Genomic DNA, 23,854 nt, shown 5'->3' with positions numbered 1-23,854 from the left:
CCGAACACCTTCATTCTTTAAAATAAGTGTCTTTTATTTAAATAAGCACTTTTGACCTTTGAGAAAATTGGCCAAACATATAAAGTTTGACAAGATACTGTGTTTAAGAAAACAAAATACATTGTTGAATCTTGTGGTCTTAAATTAAAAATGTGTCTAATGTATCAATTTATCATTTGAATCTTGTGATCTTAAACATATCATGTGAAATTTTGAAATTAAAGAGTTACTATATATACAAAGTGACATTTTTATTTTAATAATAAAGTTGATTTTATTACCAAGTGAAATTTACAGCTCAAACAAAGTAAAAGAAGCAAAACAAAATTGAGACATTCACATCCTTAGTTTTCTATACTACCAAACTCCTTCCGTTGCCGTTCTATATATCTCCATTCCTGCATTTCTTCCTTTGACTTGACAATTTAACCAGTTTACTTCATTGATATTCTTTTTTAAGAAAACTAAAAAGGAAAGTAAGATAAATAAATTGAAAAACAGAGAGTATAAGATAGTAACAGACAAATGTTTATAATAAATAGTATTAACTGGTAAATTAATAATTAAAATATGTTAACTTAACTTGCTATTAAGGTTAAATTTGTGGCCAAAAAATATTTAAAAAGTCGTGTACATAACTTAAATCAAATTAGAAATCACAGATTTACTTTCAAAAAGAAAAAGAAGAAAGCAAAGAGATTTTAATGTAAGAATTAGCAGAAATTATATTAGAGTAATTAACAAAAACAGGACAATAAATCAAAGCCACAAGGTCCCTGATTGTTTCAAAACAGGATTGAATTCTCCACTAATATGAGCCGCCATAATCCGATCCAATCCTCCAAACAACTCTCCTCCAAACTTCATCATTAATCCATCACTAAATGCTTGTGGCTAACAAAAACTTTTGATTTGTTCTTGCCAATCCGTCGCTAAATAAGATTAGCGACATATTTTGCAGTGTAGCTACATAACTTGTCTATAGCTAATTCGTGTTTCTTTAACTAGTGAGCAAACGCTTCACGACATGGTTCATGCAACAGCCGGCCCAGGAGAAGATTGTGAATTGAAACAATTTGCTTAGTGGGTAGTAGTTCGTGAGGTATTGATCGTGACTCTTGAAAATGTGACGTTGATAAAAAGAAAACATAAGGGTAAAATGACTATATAAGAATTAAATTATTTTTAAATATAGTAATGCGTCATTTTTTGAGGACAAAACGTTTCGCCTAGAAGTAGCAGCTCGTCAGGTGCCGGTCGCGACTCATGAAAATGTATCAAGATATAAATCTTCTCATTAAAAATAAAATGAGAATATAAAAGTTAAATTATTAGTACAAAATATAGAAATGTGTACCGTAAGAATTAGTAGGAAATTTAGTACTCCCTCTGTCATAAGTTATGTGGCACAGTTCAAATTTTGAGAGTCAAACAATTTAAATTTGATCGTGAATTCAGGCATGAAATCTTTAAGTTTTTAAACAAAATTTACATATCTCGAAATTGCGTAATACAAAGTACTTTAATTCACAATAATTGACAATTTAAAATATATAAAAGATATATGAAAAAATTTCGGTCAAAGAAAGACTTGTTGGAATTTCAAAATCTGAAAGGTGACACGTAAATTAAGATGGAGGGAGTATATTAAAAAGACAGGGCAATAAATCAAAGCCACAAGGCCCCGGCTTGTTTCAAAACAGGACTCAATTCCCCACTAATATGAGCTGCCATAATCCGATCCAATCCTCCAAACAACTCACCTTCGAGAAAAACCACTAGAAACTGCAAACGTCGACAATCTTTCCAGTCACCACCAGCGGTTTTACTGATATAATCCAGCTCCGCCACCACTATATTTTCATCATTTTCTTCAATATCGTAAATAACAGGATTCACTCCGAGACACTGAAGCAAACACTTGACAACATGGCTCATGCAATAGCCCTGCCGACCAAAGATAATCAATTGAATCAGTTTGTCTAGTGGGTAGTAACTCGTCAGGTCTCGATTTCAACTCTTGAAAATGTGTCGTTGATGAGAAAAAAAAGAAAAAAAAGAAATCTCATTGGAATAAAATGAGAAATTTAAGAATTAAATTATTTTCAAATATAGTATTGCGTCATTTCTTCAAGGCAAAACAGTTGGCCTAAAGATTGTAGCTTGTCAGGTGTCGATCACGACTCATGAAAATGTATCATGATACAAATCTTCCTGTTAAAAGTAAAATAAAAGTATCAAAGTTAAATTATAGGAGTACTACTTAACAAAATATAGAAACGGGTAATGTAAGAATTAGTAGAAATTTTAGTACATTAACAAAAACAGGGCAAAAACAAGGCCCCAGCTTGTTTCAAAACAGGACTCAATTCCCCACTAATATGAGCAGCCATAATCCGATGCAACCCTCCACCAATAAACACCGCCGGAAACTGCAAACTCCGACCATCTTTCCGGTCACCCTGGCGGTTTTACCTGTATAATCCAGCTCCGCCACCACCATAGTTTCATCTTTTTCTTCAATATCGTAAATACCAGGGTTCACTCTGTGACATCAAGTAAACGCTTGATGACGTAGCTCATGCAACAACCCCCACCACCAAAGACAGTGAATTAAAACAGTTCATTTAGTGGGTAGTAACTCATCAAGTGCCGATCATGACTCTTGGAAATGTGTTGTTGATAAAGAAAAATTCTTATTAAATTAAAGATAAAATGGGAATATAAGAATTAAATTATTTTCAGATACAATAGAGTCCTATTTCTTCAAGACAAAAGCCATGATACAAATTTTCTCATTCAAGATAAAATGAGAATATAAAAGCTACTATTATTACTACTACAAATTATAGAAATGTGTAATGTAAGGATTAGTGGAAATTTTAGTACATTAAATAGAAAAAGGACAAAAAAGTCAAAGCCACAAGGCCCCTGCTTGTTTCAAAACAGGACTCAATTCTCCAGTAATATGGGAAGCCATAATCCGATCTAACCCTCCAAACAACTCTCCACCAATAAACACAGCCGGAAACTGCAAACACTGACCATCTTTCCGGTCACCACCGGCGGTTTTATCACCGATATAATCCAGCTCCGCCACCACCATATTTTCATCTTTTTCTTCAATATCGTAAATAACAGGGTTCACTCCATGACACTGAAGTAAACACTTGATGACGTGGCTCATGCAACAGCCACGTCGACCGAAGACTATAACGGCGTTTTCCGTGACCATGTTCTTGAAATCCCCTTTTGAGTAATTGGTTTGATTCATTAGAGAGGAAGATTTGTTTAGAGTTGTGGGATTTGTTGGAAAAAGATTCCATGATTTGTATGGAAGTGCTTCTTGCATGGTGAAATTTTTTGTACTTTAGTTAATTGAATGTAAGAAAAAGGAAAGATTGCAACTATGATTGTGTTATATCAAAATCTGTATATATGTGTATGAATATATAGCATGAAGATATAGGTTTTGGGTCTTTTGGTTGGGGGGGCGGGGGGTGGTGTTGTGGAATATTAAGAAAGGAAATATATAAAAATGGACGTCAACGATAGTTACGTGATCTTACGCGTAATATGAGTTATGGCTTACGTTAAACTATGTCATGACTAGCCTATACTGAAAATAAAGTGGGAATCTCCATGAGGTCACATTATCTAGAACAAGGGGCTTGCCAATGTTAGAGTTTAAGTTCTCCTATTTCCTTCCCAGTTTAAAATTTATGGTCTAAAACAAAACTTAGAAATGTGACATTCTTTTTGGAAGAGACTAAAAAGGAAATGTGCCATATAAATAGGGATAAAGAGGAGTTAAAAGTTAATTATATAAATAGGGACAAAGAGGAGTTAAAAGTTAATTATATAATCAGGTCACATAAAATGTCATCATAAGTAATTCTATTTAATACTCTCTCTTCAACTTTATGGGGCACAATTACTGTTTCGAGAGTAAAATGAATATTTCCTTGATCACTATTTTGTAAATATTTATTAATAAAGTATATTTTGTAAATATTTATTAATAAAGTATTCTCTTTTTCAATTGTTGTGACTATAGCACTTTTTACGTAATTTCTAAATATATAAATTTATTATAAAAAAATTAAGGATTCTACGTTCAAATTCACACAAAAATTAAGTAGTTTGACCCTCTTACTCTGAATTATATCACATGAAATGAAAAGGAGAAAATAACATTAATTGATAACCTATAATAAATGAGAAGTAACCTGTTTTATGAAGTTAAATCATGCAGGTACATAAGAATTACAATCGGTATTTATATAATTTCAATACTAAAAAATATAGTCTCAGAGGAAAACAAATGAATGTTGGATTTTGGAGCTTGTAGTTATTAAGTTACTACTCCCGAACTCATTCGATTGTTACCTATTTGAAATTCGTGATTTTTAATATGTCATATTTTCAAAACATTAACAAAAAAATCGCATAAATTGAAACAGATGGATGGAGCATGTTATTTTCAAGCTTTAATTAGTCAAAGTTGTATAGTTAAACGTCAAGAAAGTTGATATATGAGGTATGTTGTAGCCACGCAAGATATCCACAGGAATAAGTAGGCAGCAAAAAGTAAAAACAACTCGTGCTTTGACTAGGTTTGTTTTCCCACTCCACTTACCATATTCTATAATTTTGGTTCCCTTTTTAACTAACTTTATAACTTCATCATTCATTGATGTCACCCATTTACTATTTTTCTCCTTTTTGTTTAAATTTCGTCATGGTTTGCAAGTCCGAACTTTATATTTATATTAACAAATTCATTAAATATATTAAAAAATTAAATGCAAAACTCAATTACTACACCTGATATTATTATCTTAAAATTTAGAACTTATGATAAAGTTCAAATTTTGATTAAGCATCTGATTACATATAAATTGAAACATATGAACTATACTATTATTATTATCTTAATTTTTTGTGATGAACTTTCTTTTTCAATCTGCTCAAAAAAGAATTATACATCTCTAAATTTAAAAATAAGTCAATTTTAAACTTGTCATTTTACCTTTAATAAGACGATTAATAACTACACAAATATTTATAACTTGTTTTATGCCATAAGTTTTATAATACTTTATTTCTTAAATTCTATGCTTAATCAACAATATCACATAAAATAGACGGACAGATGCATCGATAATATCAATGAAGTGGTTGAGAATCATGAGTTTTCATGCTAAAATTGCTATAAAGGCAAAAATATCAAGTAATTTCTTTCATTTATCCAAATTTTACCGGATAAAATTATTGAACACCTTTGCTGATAAAAGATACAATAAATACTTGATAAAATTTATGGAGATACGTATAAAGGAACTCATACACCATATTATCTATAAAAACTTAGACAGATAGAGATAGTGTATGATGAAGAGACTTTTAGAAGGACTTTGAAAACACATGGGAGTGACCTAATGACAACGTCACGGAAAATATCTATGCATATATTATATGAAAATAAAATTTTGCGTGATTGACCACAACAACGTGGCATTGACGACGTCCTAAACAAACTAGAAGACGTACGCTAGGGGGTTCGATTTTCGGTTTGTGTCAATTTTTCTCTAAAAGAAAATGAATTCAATTAAGTTGGTTTTTTAAATATTGGGATCAAATCAAATTAACTAAGTTTTTATCGCTTTGGATTTTGTTCCTTTTTTCACATATTAGATTGACTATATTCCAGTATAACATTACCAAATCAATTACCCTTTAAGAAAAGAAGAAAATATATATATTTAATCAACTTATATATTTAGCTTCCTCCAAAAAAAATTGTCAGTAGTGACCCCCACGTCAATCCCACGAGTCTCTTATCTATTCTTATTGAACAACGGCGAGGGAGCAACCCCCGAAAAAAAAGAGTTGTATGTTTAGTTTATGAAGCGGGCAACAGTGGTAGCTGAATGAATTGCTTTCGAATTATCTCTGATTTCGTTCCTCTATTTATTGTAATTTGTTTAAAAATATCATTTTCTTCTTCAATTCAAATCTTGAAATGTTTCCTTGATCATTTGGAATTCTTGTTAATGTTTTTTTTTTTTTTTTTTTTTTTTTTTTTTTTTGTGTTTGTTTTTCGCCAGGGAGAATTCTATAATATTATTATGCTTGACCAGATGGGTAGCTTGAAATTTCAGAAGTTGTTTTTTATTTTGCATTGTTATAGAAGCTGTAAAAACTCTCAGGTGGTATGGTATTACTCTTGATGTCATTTCTTTGTCATGTCAGCATAGTAGAAACTTTTTACACATCCAAGTATAAAGTGATAATTAACTAATTGTGCGATGCAGACATTTTGTGGTTAGTGCGTCCTATCTTGTAAGCATTATAGTTAAATCCATAAATGACATAGTTTTCTATGTTTGCAAGTCAAGCGCGGATTTGATAGCATTATAGCGCATTTGCACCCCGTCTGACTGCTATATTAGGCAGTTATCTTGTTTTTGCACCCCGTTTGACTGTTATACTTTTCAAATACCTGTCCTCTTTACATTCATCCCGGTATTTCTTATAAGCTTTCGATGGGATGCAAGTGCGACACACGATATGCACGAGCAACGCACGACGTACGAGATGCCCGTATGACGCACGAGATGCACGTGTGGCGCATACATAAGCTAGTAAAATAATAAAAACATAATCTCTAGTTTCAAAATGGGATTATTGATTTCCTAACAAAGTAAATGCAAACATATGTAGGCTTCTTCTCTGAATTAAAGCACAATGATTACAACCAACTTAAGTCACATTAAATTATTTTTTCTATAAATTAAACATGACAAAAAAATGATAAATGCAATTAACCTAGTTTTTATTTCTAGGCACCTATTTAAGTGATAGTTTTTCTCATTTCTTGGCATAAGCAAATAGAAATTAAAAAAAATTACTTAGAGGGAAATCAATGCAAAGTTAAAAGTACTTTTGTGCTGTTCTCTTTCACAACTTTTTGTTAGGTAAAATATGAGTATTAGCTCTATGATTTGTGGATAATATTTTTGCATTTTCCTCTAGGTTGAGTTTTGTTGGAAAATATTTTTCAATTTTCTCATTTTGATTGATCAAACAAAAAATAAAAATTTAAAAATTTGAAAAATGACTTCCTCCCCACCCCAAAAATATGAAAAATCCATTTTATAAGTGACATTCCACGTTGATTGTCTCCTCCCCACCCCCACCTCGACTCACCCCCACTCCAACCAACACCCCCACTTCTCTAGATGCGGATTCAGAACTAGAACGTTTTTGATTCCTATAGTGACCTCAAACTAATATATACTCCTTCTATTTCAATTTATGTGAACCTTTTCGGAGTATGAGGGTCAAACTTTATAACTTTCACAGTAAATTTTGACATATATTTTTCAAGTTTGTAAAAAGAAAATTTATATATTTAGAACCTATATAAAAAGTATTATAAGTCATGATAATGTATGATTCAAATAATTTAGAAAAAATGTAAGAAAAATGTGGTCAAAGAACCACCTCGTAGACTCCCCAAATAGTAATAAGTTCACATAAATTGAAACAGAGGGATTATATAATAATAATTTGGTTCACAATCAAAGATTTATAGATATTTAGTGGATACTTTATTGCACATATACATGGTTTGAGCAGAAATTACTGGGTTCTCATGAACCCGCAACTAACGAATACTCTGGATCTGAACTGAACCATCCTCATTTTCATGGTTATAGCGTTTGTTTAGATTATATACAAATGTTCTTGAAACAATATTTTCTGTTTACTTACCTATTACCAGAAAAATAAATAAAAATATCACTTATTTTTCGTGGAAAACATGCATTTTTCTTTGTATCCAAACAACACCCTTGATGAGTGAAAATTGTTCCTTCTCATGCATGCAGGAAGCTAAGTGGTAGTGTGTGGAGATGAACACTTGATGGGATAAAATATGCAACAGAAAAGGTGACTATTGTAGAAATATAAAGCCAGGAAAACCTTGTTTCTTACCTTTTAGTGCTCGTAGCCATGCTTCCTATGTTCTTAACCTTCTATATAGGGGGGGGGGGAATCAATTGATCCTTGTAAGTTTCTCTCCCTTAAAACTTTTTTTATGCGGTGTTCGGTATCCGTTTTATAACTCGACTAGTCTGAGTTCTGAAAATTCCACTTTTTTTGTGTGTGGGCGGGTGGTGGTTGTGGGGTAGTTTTTTTTTTTTTTTTGGTTGGTTGGGATTGTGGTGGGGGGGGGGGGGGGGGTTGGACTATAAAATCGCATGCTATAAACATGGAAGCAGCTCCATAAACTGCTTATCTGTAATCGAGATAACTAGAATTTCGAGATACAGAAAATATAAATTCGAAATACCTTTGAAGCGTGAATAAAGATTGTCGAGAAGATGGCCCTCCAGATCTACGGTCTTCCTTTGTGTCACCTTAATAATTTCCCTTCATCTTTGACCGGAGGCACTACAAGAAAGAAGACATTTGCCAACAAATTTTTTTTATTGCCATAATATTGACTATTGTTGCAAAAAACACTTTTGGCAACAACATTTTTTGGTTGTTACATAAACATTTTTTGTTTGTCACTTTTTTGTCAATTTTTTGGCCGTTTACCTTATTTTTCTGATTAAAAAATAAATATATTCATGAAGACAACAACCACAATTCAAAGCCTCATAAAAGATTAATAGCAGCAGTTATAATATTTAAATGTCAGAGAATTAACAACAAAGAAAAATTGATACTAGCAACAGTTACCATTACCTTTGATAAGGGGTCTGGGAGGAGAGCAAGGGTTAAAGGGTTATCTACTCCAACAATATTTAAACTCCAATGAAAAGTTAAAGAACATTCCATCTCTTTTTCTTTGTTTTCCTATTTTGTTCTTTTTAGTTTCAAGAGTGACAAACAAGTACTAGGGAGAAGAAAATTCAACAGCTGTCATGAGCCAAAGAATGAGAAAAAAAGTCTATCGATAGAATAAAATAACATGATGTGGAAAAGCCTGCATCGTTCATTCTTCTTCGTATAGACTGAATGAATTATGTTCAATCTGCCATTCTGTTGACATGGGTTTGACTAACCTCTCGCCCGATGAAAAAGATGGCACATATAATTATAATAGATGCTCTATGCCTGTGCTGTATATGGTAATCTATCTAAAATGTATATGTAATTGTGTTTAGATACTATTTTTATGTATATATATATATATATACACACACATTATGTTCAAAATACGATTAATATAACATTGTAGTTTGTGTTCCTCCGATCTAATTTAAAGGTTTATTATATTAGTGTTTGTATATTAGTGTTTGCTTTTGATGAATACAAAATCGGCAAATTGATTAATATTTTTTAAAAGAAACTTTTAAAAGGAAACTATTTTTCTCTCTTTGAGATAAAATAATAGCGATATTTAAGCATCATTGATACTTTTAATTTTAATTTCGATTAATTTAAAGGCGTAAAATACTTATTATTTTTTATCAAATTTTGATTTGGATAATTCTAATTCAAATTATTAAATTAATTTTACATGTTTAAAACGAAACAAAATAGAAATTTATTTTCTATTTAAACGAAGAAATACTATTTTTTAATTTTTGGTAAATATTCTCGATTTAGCTCATTTAACTTGTCACGTTATCTTTTGCATGATTTTTTAAGTAAATGTCGATTAGAATTATAATTTGACTAATTTACCTTATTCATTATTTGATCTCCATTTGATATATTTTTTTTACGACATTAATCTCTTTTCACATTTATTAGAGTAAGAATAAAAATAAAAAAAGTAATTAAATTCTATCTTATTTTAAAATATAAATATTTTAAGTATATTTATTTTAGTAAACATAACAAATAAATGACATGGCGGAATAATTCAACATTAATATGGGATTTAATATTTAGATTAGATCTCAAGCTAACAAAAAATAAGAAAGAAAATTGTATGGTTTACTACATAACCTTTTGAAGAAAAGCAATTTCATTTGCTCCTACTAATGAATTGATACGCGATGTACAATGGTGGAAATTATATGTTAATGAGATACTTTAAAAATTACATAAATATTATTTGATTTTTTTAATTTGGGGTGCACTTTTTTTTTTTTTTGGACATTATTAGTTTGCATTATATATATATATATATATATATAGATACACACACACACACTATGTTCAAAACACGATTAATATAACATTGTAGTTTGTATAAAAGCTCGTATCTATATATACTTTATTATATTTGTATTTGCTACGAATATAAATATTTGTTTCGCACTTTTTTTTTGACATTATTTATTTTTTTAATATGGGGTTAATTTTTTTTTTTTCCAGTGAGTTTAGAGATGGTGGGTTACAAAACTTTTTTTTTCTTTTTATTTTTTTATTTTTTATATTGCTTGGTGTTGTTTAGTATGGGCCCACCCTTTATGGAGTGCACTTTTTTTTTTTTTTTTGGACATTATTAGTTTGCACTATTTTTATGCATATAATATATATATATATACTATGCTCAAAACACGATTAATATAATATTGTAATTTGCGCTTCGTATCTAAAACTTTATTAGATTAGTGTTTGCTACGAATACAAAGTCTACACTTTTTCTTTTTTGACATTATTTGTTTTTTTTTTAATATGGGTTTCACTTTTTTTATATTGCTTGGTGGTGTTTAGTATGGGGCCCACCACTTCTTTTTTTTTTAAGGGGCTACGGACGACGAATGGGGTCCACTTTTTTTCCGTGAGTTTAGAGATGGTGGGTTTCACTTTTTTTTCTTCTTTTTATTTTTTTATTTTTTATATTGCTTGGTGTTGTTTAGTATGGGGTGCACTTTTTTTTTTGGACATTATTAGTTTGCACTTTCTTTTGCATATAATATATATATACTATGCTCAAAACACGATTAATATAACATTGTAGTTTGCGCTTCGTATCTAAAACTTTATTATATTAGTGTTTGCTATGAATACAAAGTCTAAACACTTTTCTTGTTTGACATTATTTATTTTTTTAATATGGGGTTAACTTTTTTTTTTTTTTATATTGCTTGATTTTGTTAATATGGGGTCCACTTTTTTTTTTAATTGCTTGGTGGAGTTTAGTATGGGGCCCACCAATGCCACATTCTTTTTGTTATTATTTAATACAAAATTAACAACAAAGAAAACTTTTTTTTGACATTATTTGTTTTTTTAATGTGGGGTTAAATTTTTTTTTAATATTGCTTGATTTTGTTAATATGAGGTCTACTCTTTTTTTTTTTTTTTTTATTGCTTGGTGTTTAGTATGGGGCCCACCCCTTTTTTTTATATTGCTTGATTTTGTTAATATGGGGTCCACTTTTTTTTTTTTTATTGGTCGGTGGTGTTCATTATGGGGCCCACCATTTTTTTTTTTTGGCTACGGACGAAGCATGGGTGCAAACCCATGCTTCTATATAGTTTAAATGTTGCCAATATTGCTTTGGATTAAGATTTGTTCCAGTGGCAAATACTTTTAATCTTTTGTTAGGTAATTTAGCAAATATTAGTTCTTCCTTTTTCTGGCTGAGTTTTTTTTCATTAAGTTTTGACATGTAAGAACTTATTTTTGTGGTAATCAGCTTCAGTTTTTAGATTGTGTTCATTAATTCATGAAAGAATTGCAAACGTTGTCTGATATAAATCACATCCTGATAAAGGCAAAACATGACAATCATGCATTTTTTTTTTTTTTTTTTTTTTTTTTTGTATCTTTGTATCACATCTCTAATCTTGCATTTTATTCCCCTAAACACAATTGTGGCCAACCAATCATCCATATATAATATAAAGTTAGGCATAGACAAGGTGATGTGACACCCCTCTATGACCATCATTCATATTTATCTTTTTTCTCCTTTTTTTGCCTTTTCTTTTTTTTTTCCCCATTTAATTGCTACTTTAAAAAGCTAATAAAAGGGAAAGACATTTAAGAATATTAAAACTTATTAATTATCTGAAAGGTTATAGAGATAATAAACACGATTAATTATCATTCCACTAACATTAAGAAGTACACGAGTCATCTTTAGCAACTAATTCTGGCACCTTTTTGCATTCCAAAATAAATTTACATATATATATATATATATACACGTGACATCTCTCTATGGCCTTGGATGCTATTTTTTACTTTTTACCTCGTTTTTTAATAAAATTTTAATACATTTATGGAGTTGCAATAGAATTTAATGTTCAACTATAACTGTAAAATTAATATTAATGAAGACAATGAATAATTATAAAGGCAAAAAATAATTATTTGTAAATGAGGTCAGTGAAGAGTCATTATGTGGAGTAGTGCTCATAAAGATGGGGCTAAACTAAGTAGTGTAACTGTATAAGTTATTGAGTGAACTTACGCAAGCAAATCATTTCTCCTTCAAAGAAATCTCCTCTTCTTTTGGTGTAAGAAGTGATTTATATCAATAACTATTGAGTTTCCTCTTTTTTCTCTCATCAGAGTCATGATTGTTGAGCTTTTGATTTCTCATTTTATGATGTAGACGATAGTATCGATCGTTAGAGACAAGAAGAACATCACTGGTATGTCGAAAAAGAGTGTCATAAGGTCCATGTCTTTTCTTTTTCTTGAAAGCTTAAATTAAACATATTTTGATCATTAATTTTATTTGAGGAAATTATTGCAGGGACTACTTCAAAGAGTACGACATTCACAAAGATCGAAAATTCATAGGTATATATAGCTATTAATATGTTTTGTTGCTTTATTTTCATAAAGTTATGTTTGGAAAGTGTTTGTATTCCTAGATATACGTGAAGCCTTTTCTGTTAAATTTGTGATTGTAACCGAGAAGTCACATAAATATGTATATATATATATATATTTTAAAGATGCATTACACACGTAGTCGAATCTTTCTATTTACAATTTGAATGGAGAGAAATATGTGATTGGGTTCCTCTCAGTTATGCTATTCTTAAAGATTTTTTTTGTGTTTATTTTAATGTACTTAAATGATGTTTTTCTTAGGGAATTTTTTTTGTTTATATTAATGTACTTAAAAAATATCTTCATGCATTCTAATTAAAAATATATTATACATGTACTATAAAGTTTTGGCAAAGTCGAAAAATATATTATCACATAAGAATATTATTTGTACTTGTAGAAGCCTCGGGAGAATATATTAAAAAAGGGCTCGACTAAGAATTCTATTTAAAGTAAATGGCATAAATAGCAGATTGCGATGCAATGACTTTTACTTCTCTTTCTTTTTCATTTTTTAGAAACGATGGGTAGGTAATTTGCTTTGAAATACTCCAAGTCTTGTGAATGAATAACTTACTCTATCATGATTTTTTCTTGATTGTAGGGACAGGTTATATCTTGTATTCTTAAAATTAAGATAGAAATATAAAAATATTAACCACGTACATTAAAAAGATTAAATTTTGCGTCTAACCTTGGTGAATTACAAATTTACCTTGCAATTCGTTCAAATTCTTGATGTGTGCCTTAATTTACTTGCATTGTGTTGTAATAATTATCTCCAATCCGTGGGAGAAGTAACTATGACTCATATTATTTCGGAGTAGAAAGACTGTTTTTTTTTTTTTTTTTTTTTTTTTTATTATTTATTCAAAGTGCTAATCCGGGAAGTTGTTTCAACATGAATGAATATCAATAAATGGAAGTTGAAAATGGCAGTATCATTAACTTCTTCCACTTTGGTGTGCTCTTTTTGATCGAAAATATTGAATTGTTTAATCAGGATCATATCATTTAGTCGGTGTGATATAGGATATCATCCAATTTTGAAAAAGGCACAACAAAGTTACAACATAAATAGTTAAGTGAGGTAGGAGGATATAAGAAAAGAGCAATCATATAAGAAAAGAGCAATCATTCTTCAGAACACAATAATATCAAAGAACAACCAATATGAAATAGCTGGCGTATGTAAAGAGATAAAATTGATCAAAAGTAAAGATATTTTATCAGAAAAATTAATACATTACTATTTAACCACATTTTAATTTTCTTTAATAGCCGCGCGAAGCGTGAACATGTTTACTAGTCTATATATATATAAAAGCAGGCCATTGGCCCGCCACGTGGCGCTCTAACAAATCAGGAATTGCATTTATCTTTTTCCACAATTTTTGGCAACATTCCCTAATTTCCAGCCTAATTTTTTTTTTTTTGAAAAAAAAAAAAAATCAAAACAAAGCGTCTCTACAAAGAAAAGCCCAATAGTCACTTCTTAAATAACCAAATTCCCTTGATTTGGTTCGATCGTCACTTCTCTCCCCTTAATTTAGGATTTAGGCCTTCCTGTCTTACTCATTTTTCTTTCCACGTCAATTTGAGATTTAGGATTAAATCCTCCAATTATTCTTCAATGCTTTTCGTTTCCCGACCATGGCCATCGTTTTTACCGTTTTGTACTATACCACTATGGCATACTATTATTCATTCAAAAAGTATGGTGTTGTTCCTGATTTTAAGGTTAATGGAAGTTGAATACTACCCACCCAAGGAAAATGCGATTTTCCAGAATGAGGCTCCAACAGATTTGTATGTCATAGTCTCAGGAACATTGGTAAGTTAAAATATTGGGGACAATTACTTGAAACCTTAGATTTTCTGTTCATGTTATTAATCAGTTATGTATGTATTATTACAGGGTCTACTAGCAGGTATCCTTGGACATGATCAAGTGAGTACAATACTCAACAATCCTTTTATCCATTTCAAATATAGAATTCATATACATTAACCTTACTTATTTTTTGTGAAACCTGTCCACAAACAGATCCCCGGCGAAAGCTACTCGCGAAGGTAAATTATCTCTTTCTCCGCTTTTTCAGATTTGTTTGGTTAGTATTTCCTGTTTCTATGTATCCATTGTTCTCAAATTCTGCCAGGAATTTAGATTCGTTGCAGCACTTATAAATTGTAATAGTTTGGCCCGTCGTTTCTCTTTAAACTGTAGTAATTTCTGAAGGAAAAATTAGTTAAGGAAATCTAATGCTCTAAACTTACAATCTATGCTCTCATTTTTAATCCAGTGTCTATCATACATATCCTACTATAACCCCGGCTTCTTACTCAACACATACCTTCTTATTGATCTATATTTGTCTTTTTTCCCTGATTTTTTGTGGATTAGACTTTTTTCTCCTAATATTTACGATGCGTTACTTAATTGAACAAAGAAGATTCCTAGGAACATGAAATATGAAAAAGCTTTACTCCTCTCCAGCCTCTTCCTTAGAATTGTAACGGTAGAAAGTTATTTTTTTTTTTTTTTGGTTGAACAGACATTTCATTAATTATTAGTTATATCATTGGATTTAATTAATGTTTAAAACGGATCTCATTGAATCAAAGGAGCAGAAGAAAGCCATGAGGGGAGGAGACTTCTTTTAGGTTTCTGAATACTAGACATAAGAAGGTCTCTTCATTTTCTTTTTCCTTTCATCAGCTTTCCTCCATTTTGAGTTGTAGTTTAGTTCCTGAACTTTGGGAAGAGAGTGTTAGGTCCAAGGTTTCACCTATTAATTTTGATGATAACAAACCAACATAATTATTAATAAAAGAACATTTACTTGTGGTAAATTTATTTTTGGTATAGGTTTATTTGATTAAGAAGGATTTGGTGAAGATCTAATCAAATATGAAAAAGAAAATATGATGAGATGGAATTACGGAAGAAGGTGTGGAAGAAAAGACTTACTCAAATCAAAGTGCAAGAATTATGGGAAGAATATTTACTACGATCCTATGGAAGGGAAATATTCTACAAAAGGAAAAGATCAAGATCAATTTGATACTTATTTCAGAAGGAGCATTATTTATGGAGCAAATTTGGAAGAGTAATACTCTTATGGACATACTATATTATAATCAATGATTCGAAAGAAATAAAATTCCTTATGCAAAGGAAAGTCCACAAGACAAAGAGACCATAAATGAATTTAAATCTAGTACGTGAATCTGTAGTGGGTTGCTAGAAGAAGTCCAAAGTTTGTTTCAAGATGCCAAGTATCCCTGCAATAAAAAAAATCTCACTCTTTGGCTAACCATATAGATCGTTGGATGGAAAAACAATATTTACCCAAGATTTGATTGAAGATTCAATTTGATTGGCAAACGGTTCAAAAATTCCAAGGTGAAGGATGCTGAAATTTATAGGGACACACATGACAAAAAATAAGAATGTTATTTGATGCTATGTTAATACAGCAGGTGGTACAAGGTTACATAAGGCAAGAAATTAATGTTGGTACAAGGCTATACAAGGAATGAGATCAAAAGTTCAAGTCACAAAAGATTCCAAATTCTGAACGAGGCGTGAAGACTAACGTTGAAGTGAATCCCATGACAATCAAAGAAGGATTAAGCACTAGGTTTGAAAAAGGAAAATTGTATCAAACATGCAATCAAGGAAATCAGTCTGAATCACTATATGTGAACATCAAAGATCTCAACAATGGCAGAAATAAGTATGGAAGAATCTCCAACGGCTTCATAGAAGATTGAGGAAAAATCTTCAAAAATCCCTTGGGTTATGCAATAACCAGAACAAGTTGAAAGGCTATAAATACGAGCTCTTAAAAGAAGAAAAGTACGCAGCCACTTATACTTTCGTCTCAACCTTCTCAAGTTCTTTGCTCTACCTTTCATCAGCATTGTAGTTTTTAGTAATTTACTGTGCATTGTATTTTTTAGTAATTTACTGTGTACTCAAAAAGGAGAGGAGAGAAAAAATATTGTTGGTGAGGCTTTGTATTGAGAGGTTGTGTCATTGTTCGTTTCTTTGGTGAGCGAGTAAAAACCAAAGAGTCGTTGTTGGTGAGCGAGTGAAAAACCAACCTTGTACAAGAGTTTAAATGTTAGACGTAGGAGCTTCACCTTACAACCATTGCGCGAAGAACAGCTTACAAAGAGCTTAAAGAGATAACCTCCTTGCAACCCAAGGGGACTGGATTAGGATACCACATTGGTTCCGAACCAGTATAAAAATCCTGGTGTCATTTAGTATATTGCTCTCATATTATATTCTGCACTCTTACTATTTATTGTGATTTATACTTGTGTAAATCGAAGGACTAACAAATTTGTGCAGGCTGTCTCGCCATCAGTCGATTGGTACCGAAAACAAGTAGTCGACTAGATTTTTAACAGGCTTACAATTCAACCCCCCCCCCCCTCTCTTGTAATTTCAGAGAGAAAATACAGAAGGAGCATAAAAATAGGATCTTTAGGTGGTGAATTCTCAACACAGAATAAGAAGGTAGTGTTATCCAAGAATGATGGGTTTTCATATTTCATCCTTCTGAGAGATGGGGTCATTCTTCTACTTACTCTAATGGCTTTGTGTATGTTTTCAGGGTAAGTTTGAGAACATTCTTTCATGAATTTTTTAAAATAATTTTTCAGCTCATTTATAAGTCTTTTTGGTTTCTATATTTGCTTATTGAAAAATATTGCTTGAAACTATTTCTCATTTTTCACGTCTTTTTTGTACTTTCCTATTATAGAACTGAATTTTGTGAATTGAAAAAATCTGAGACTTAATTCTTTCAATTTACTGTATCGTTATTTTTGGTTATTAGCAACTACTCTTTCTAAAGTTGCTGAAAACTAACAAATGCCCAAAAAGAGTAAAAACCGCTTGAGAAGCTATTGAAATTTGCAGGCTTTTGGGTTAAGTTAAACAAGAGAGATAAATTAAGAGAAAGATAAAAAATTTAAGGGGTTGGCTCGGCATGAGCTCGAGTTCCTCAACCTTTTAGTTGTGTATCGAAGCTGTCTTTTTGTTATTATGTCATAAACAAACATGGCTCCCACTCGTAGTATGCAATTGTCGATGGTCGATACATCTTTGTAATTTTTTTTAGCTATTTCACGATTATATATATTATTCTTGGTTCGAAGTTTTTTCATTTTCATGGTTTTGCAATTCATCTCCAATCACTCTTCTAGATTACTGATTTTGTTGGCTAAGCAATCACTGCTTAATTCAAATCATGTTGTAGCCTCTGGTGAATTTTTTTTTTTTAATTATTGATTCTTTTTAAATGGTAAGTTTGATGAATATTCTGACTGGATATAAAAATTGTTATTATCATAAAATGACTATCATGAGGGTGATAAGAGCTTTTGAGAAGGGAACAATATCAACATTTTCAACCTCCAGTTAATAATCTCTCTCTATATATAATTGCAGGACATATGGCCGGTGACGTGTCGCTTGTCGCTATGCCAAGATTAGGATTCATCTTTTACCTTTTTTTTTTTTTTTTTTTTCCGAATTAATTCATGTCTTGTGTCTTAAAAAAAAATAAATGCGAAGCGTCATGTCTCTTAATTGTCACACAAATACATCTTTTCCCTCACTTTCACTGTTTTAGGTCTGTTTCACTGAATTAAACTCCTTCCTCTTTCTTCTACTTTTAGATTCTCACTTTCCCTAAGTTTTTCACTCTCTTGTCTCTATACCTATGTACGTTCCACTTCATTGATCTTCTCTGCCCCTCTGATCACCATTCCCCGCTTTAAAAGGTTTTATTGAGGGAAGGCTTTCTTGCCGAACTATCGCTTAATTTTCCCTATTCTTTTACCAAGTTACTGTGAGGGTTGTTTTCAGTTGTTTTTTCCCCGCAACTTCAGTTCTAACGGCACAGAATGCAGTGAAGAAACCAACATAGGAGGTACTCGCCGAGGAAAATATCCTCTTTCGACATTTATTTGGTCAGTATTTCATGTTTCTCTGTGTCTATTCATTAACGATTATAGATTCCAAGGTCGGGGAACTTGATTGTATAACGCGGCGTTCCTCTGCTTTGCTGTACATATCAACTTTTCACTTCATTTGCATATTATATTGTGTTTGGTTCTATGCACATTTTATATTTGGTAAAGTTTTTCCTGAATTGAATATACTGATTGAGAACTCTTTCCTTTTACCTTCTCCATGAAGTATAAAACATCATTTGTTTTTGTGCTTGCTATTTTGAAGATGGATATGAAGTATATTTATATTGTAATCTTACATGTCTGATATTACTGTGACTTAGTAATGATATATGTGTGTTTCTTGTACAGGTCTCCAAATGTAAATTCAAGTAGTAACCATCCAAAGCAACAATGAAGGATTTGCCAACGTGAGACACTGGTGAAATAGGGAACAGTCCTACGGTAAAAGGTTGCAGAGGCTATAAAGGCTTTACAAAATGTGTGACGAGAAATAAAGAAATCTTATTAACTTTTGTTGAAAGAAAAACCCATGATACCATTGGAGCAAAACTCAATTAGTAAAGTAAAGAAAGTGCTATGGAAAATGCTTATAAGCATCACATAATCTAAGCAAATTAATGTTTATCATTTTGTTTCTGATCCGTGAATGTATATTAATTTTTAAGCTAACACATTCAACAGAATATGCAATTTTTATGATTTTAAGTAGAAAACATTCAACTTATCGAGCAAATCAAAAATCATTTTTGTTTCTCTAAAAAAACTGTTGCTCTTTGCATTTGGCAGTTACCTCCAATTGAGAACTTGTATTAGAAATAAGGTTAGAGATCACACCATTTGAGGCATTAAGATTATTTTATGACTACACATGCTACTTTAGTGTCTACTTCCTCCGTTAATCCATGACTCTATGGTACTATAGCAACTTAATTCTCAATGTCATTTATTTTTATCTTTATGCTTAAAACTTTGTAACTTCTATCTCGCTTACATTTACAAAGTTATGTACTCCTACTTCGCAAAATTTAAAGATGCCTTTAATGACCACGCAAAGCGCGGGCACATTGACTAGTATATATATTAAAGCTGGGAATAAACACGGTGACGTGACATGTCTTAGAGATCAGGATTTGTATTTATCTTTTTTGTGGTTTTTTTTTGCTTTTTTCTACTAATTCTTTGGTTCGGCTTATTCTTAAAAAAGTAAAAGTGGCTAAATCCCTACTACATTAAAAAGAAAACAGATTTTACTTAAACATTAAATGTGAAAGAAAAACGTTAGAACTGTTATTGTAAATGATTTTGCTGGAACGTTGCCTTATTGATCTCTTACCTCATAACCTCATTATTAATTTTTTGGTAATGCCATTTAGTACTCGAAAAGACTTCCTCTTTGCTGAAACGTTTATTTTTCGTTATTATCCTCCTCTCCGCTCATTTAAGTTCCATATTTCTTCATCATTACACACACACACACATATATACATTTCCTTCTTTTACTCTTCTTACGTGACTCTCTTTTAACTATTCCTTTTTTCTTGTTTTTTCCTACTCAGGTCTCCACTTCTAGGTTCATTTACTCACACTTTTATCATTTATGTAATTGTTTGCATGAACAAGCAAATTATTTTCCCTGTTAATCTTACCTTCATTCTTCCATTTGTTGTAACAAACTCTAATATTTGTATTATATGATAGAATAATTGTTGTTGCACATATTTCATAAACATATGCTAACAAGTACTCGGTTGTTTTTAGGTTTCAAAGGCATAGATTTACAGCTTGAAATTTTGGACGCTAAGAGAAAGAGACACTTTTTTTGGGACAGATAAAAGTAAAGAAAAAATAAAAAAGTAAGACACTTAAATTGTGACGATAGGAGTAATAAATATAATTTTTCATCCGACCATTACTTGAAATGTAGACATCGCGAATGAAGTATGAAGAAAACTGAAATTACCTTCATATTCCTCTGTTATAGGATTGTCTTGATATTCTTTATTATATATGAATCACATATCACGCGCATGAAAAGACTCATTAAAGTTAGTAAAATTTGCTTTTACCAAAAATTTACGAAAGGAAAAAAAAGATTTCATGATTTTCTGATGACAATGACAACAGAACTTTGTTAAGGATGAATGGGATCCAGGTTTTATCATATATATTTTTCTTTATTAATAATGTTGTTACTTTTACCAGAAAAATATTTGTTACTAAATGATTGTAAATATGTAAAAATTATTAATCATATATCATTGTAGTAATAATATCGCGTTTTTGCCTTCAAATTAATATTTTTGAAACAGATTAAGAATTTTTTAGAATTCATTAATTTATTATTATGACCGCGCGAAGCGCGGGAAAATTCACTAGTTCATTATGAGATGGGAATACAAATATTGTGTCAGTTAAATAGTTATTATATCTATATATTTTACAATTTGATATTGAGATGTTCTCATATAATTAGACGTCAACTTTCTTGTTCTATATATAGTCCATTATATGTTCATTGTTGTATACAGTGAAAACAATAGAAAAATTGGTTTCTCTATTTTATATTTGATATATTTTGGTGTATAAATTTGTATGTGACATACAAATAGATTACCTTATGAGATTAGAAAATTCCCTATAAATTGTGTAAAGATTATCCCTTAGATCGAAATATTTGAAAGTGTGGGGGTGTCTTGTTAATGTTTTGCTACTCATTTTTTGAGAAAAGAAAATGATATTTGAGAGGTACCACAATTATGGTACTAAATATAGTGAAATTTTTATTTTACTAGTGAGGTACAAAATTATGCTAAAATGGATCTCAAAATCCATTAGTGTTAATGTGTTTACCCGTTGTTGGGGTGTAATAATATGAAAAATTAGCCAAACAGACCATAATGAAATTTGAGTTTGTGGTTTGGAGTTGGTTCGTGACGAGGCTAAGTGGTTAAGAGATATCTTAGTGAGTATTCCAATGGGAACAATACCAACATCTTGTGTGTTATATATTGTGGTTGCCAGCACCAATTGCTGATTTGCCGTAGTGAAAAATAAATATTTTATTAGCAAAAATAGACACATTCATCTGAGACATAATGTGATAAAGCAATTGTTGTGAAATGAAATCATTTATGTAAATTATGTGAAGTCGGAGGTGAATTTGATCAATTCACAGACTCTAAGAAACATCGAGGGGAATGGGATTTTTAAGTCAACCTGAGAAAATCGACAATGAAGGTAACCCAACCTATGTGATTGGAGATCCCATGAATTAGATTCATATGGGTAATAACAAGTCATTAGTTGATCATGTATACACTATTAAATTATGTCCCTCCTATGATGTGTGAATATAGTGCAGTTCTGCAAGGCAAAGTGAGGTTGAGTTAAACTCTTAATCCAATTCATATCCTTTATAGGTGGTGTATTGCTCTGCAGAATACACTTGATGATTGGAACTATATGAGTGTGGGGTGGTGCCGCTTCTATGAAATTGTGACGGGTTTCTAGAGCACTCATGAGTACCAGGACACGCGCATGGCCTCTTAGCGCAGAACAACGATAACGATAAAGATTGTGCTAGTATAATGTGATAGAATAAGACCCTAGACTTACAAAAGAATTCTTGGTTCATAGAAGTTCTAAACTTCACCAATTGTTCTGTAAGTTTAATCTTATTTTGTCTAGGTCTGGTTCATAGTCTACAAGACACTAGATTCGACGCATTATACTCATATTTGAAAACCCAGCAAAACGTCTCATTTAATTTTATTCCAAAAAATTTATTTTATTTTATTTCTTATTGTTTTTTTGGAGATATGTGGGGGATATTTAAAAAATATTACTAGTATCTCAAAAAGAATAAGAATCAATTTTGGAATTTCTCTAACATCTGTTATTAAGTTTGGTCAAGATAATTAATACAAATATTGAATTGCTTTAATTATTTTATTAAAGAGGAAAAATGCAGTTGCCAAACGTTTGGAAATTTAGTTTGATCATTTCAGTTGCCTTTATGGCCATTATTTCTCTTAAATTTGGAGACGTTGGCAGAAGATTAAAAAGCTCACTCTTTTGCTTTATATATGACTTTACGGATTCATCTTTATAGGGTGAAAAATATAGCAGAAATACTTCTTATAATTTTGTATTGTTGGGGTTTCTTTGAGTGAAATCTTTGTTAGATTTTGGCTCCTAGTTTTGTACTAGAATAACTTGTTGAATCCTGAGGGATACACTAATACCGGGTGAAATGTCCTTAAGGACAGTGTCTTAATTGACATGCCTCAAGCTATGTGAATTAGCCAAAGTGTTCGTGTATTTTACGTAAGATTTCCAACAAGGTCAAACTGTAGCTAAAGGCCAATATCAAAAGATGAAATGTCCCTATCCATGGTCACATGCTTCTCACATGCTCACCAATGTATATACAACATGTTACAAGGTTTAACCTATCACTTGAAAAATCAGAAATTCATATTCTTTCATGCGTAGCCGCGACTGCTCTCTAGGTGCTCTCAAGAACAAAGCTTCAACAAATCCAAGGACCAGATCCCAACAACTGAAGACGTCTCAAGTCCTAGGGTTTGTTAAGTCTTTTTCATTTTGTTCATCACTTGTAATCCTACTCTACTTTCGAGAAGTGCTATTGTAGGAAGGTTTCAACCTTTGTTTATTTTTGTTTCTTGGCTACAGTTAGTCAAAGCGTGTTTGGGTGCTTAGCTAGAGTTAGTGAAGGCTAGTTTGGATGCTTGGCTAGAGTTAGTCAAGGGTTATAGCTTACAATAGAGTTATTGTAAGGGGTGTGTGGGATTAAGAGTTTAATTCCTAAGTTGCAAAAGGTTGTAATCTGAAAGTTGCTAAGTTAAGCGAAGTTGAAATCCTACTCCGGTGGGCCGTAGTTTTTAATCCCTTGAGCAAGGAGTTTTTCACGTAAATATCTTGTTGTATTTACTTTCTATTTTTTACTTAAGGGAACAGTTAGAGAACCTGGTTCTCTATACTGTTTGGTGGACTCTTAGTTTCTATCATAAAGCTTTTTAAAACTCGCGATTTTAGATAAGCCATAGATATTTGTGTAGATCATCTCAT

The 23,854-nt window shown here is 31.2% G+C and overlaps 2 protein-coding genes across 2 annotated transcripts; both read right to left on the bottom strand.

The window, feature by feature from the left end:
- Positions 1–1,668: 1,668 nt before the first annotated feature.
- LOC132054120 (glutaredoxin-C9-like) lies at positions 1,669–2,503 on the bottom strand. Its single transcript, XM_059446181.1, has 2 exons — positions 2,462–2,503; positions 1,669–1,947 (listed from the first exon to the last, which is right to left on the bottom strand). The coding sequence occupies exons 1-2, from the start codon at positions 2,501–2,503 to the stop codon at positions 1,669–1,671; spliced, it is 321 nt and encodes a 106-aa protein (XP_059302164.1).
- Positions 2,504–2,703: 200 nt separating this feature from the next.
- LOC132054789 (glutaredoxin-C9-like) lies at positions 2,704–3,456 on the bottom strand. Its single transcript, XM_059446762.1, has one exon. It carries the CDS (start codon positions 3,350–3,352, stop codon positions 2,915–2,917), a length of 438 nt encoding a protein of 145 aa, XP_059302745.1. The 5' UTR covers positions 3,353–3,456; the 3' UTR covers positions 2,704–2,914.
- Between the last annotated feature and the right edge of the window lie 20,398 nt (positions 3,457–23,854).

This window comes from Lycium ferocissimum, chromosome 4, assembly GCF_029784015.1.
Source record: "Lycium ferocissimum isolate CSIRO_LF1 chromosome 4, AGI_CSIRO_Lferr_CH_V1, whole genome shotgun sequence".
Taxonomy (NCBI): domain Eukaryota; kingdom Viridiplantae; phylum Streptophyta; class Magnoliopsida; order Solanales; family Solanaceae; genus Lycium; species Lycium ferocissimum.
This window is presented reverse-complemented; position numbering and strand designations above follow the sequence as displayed.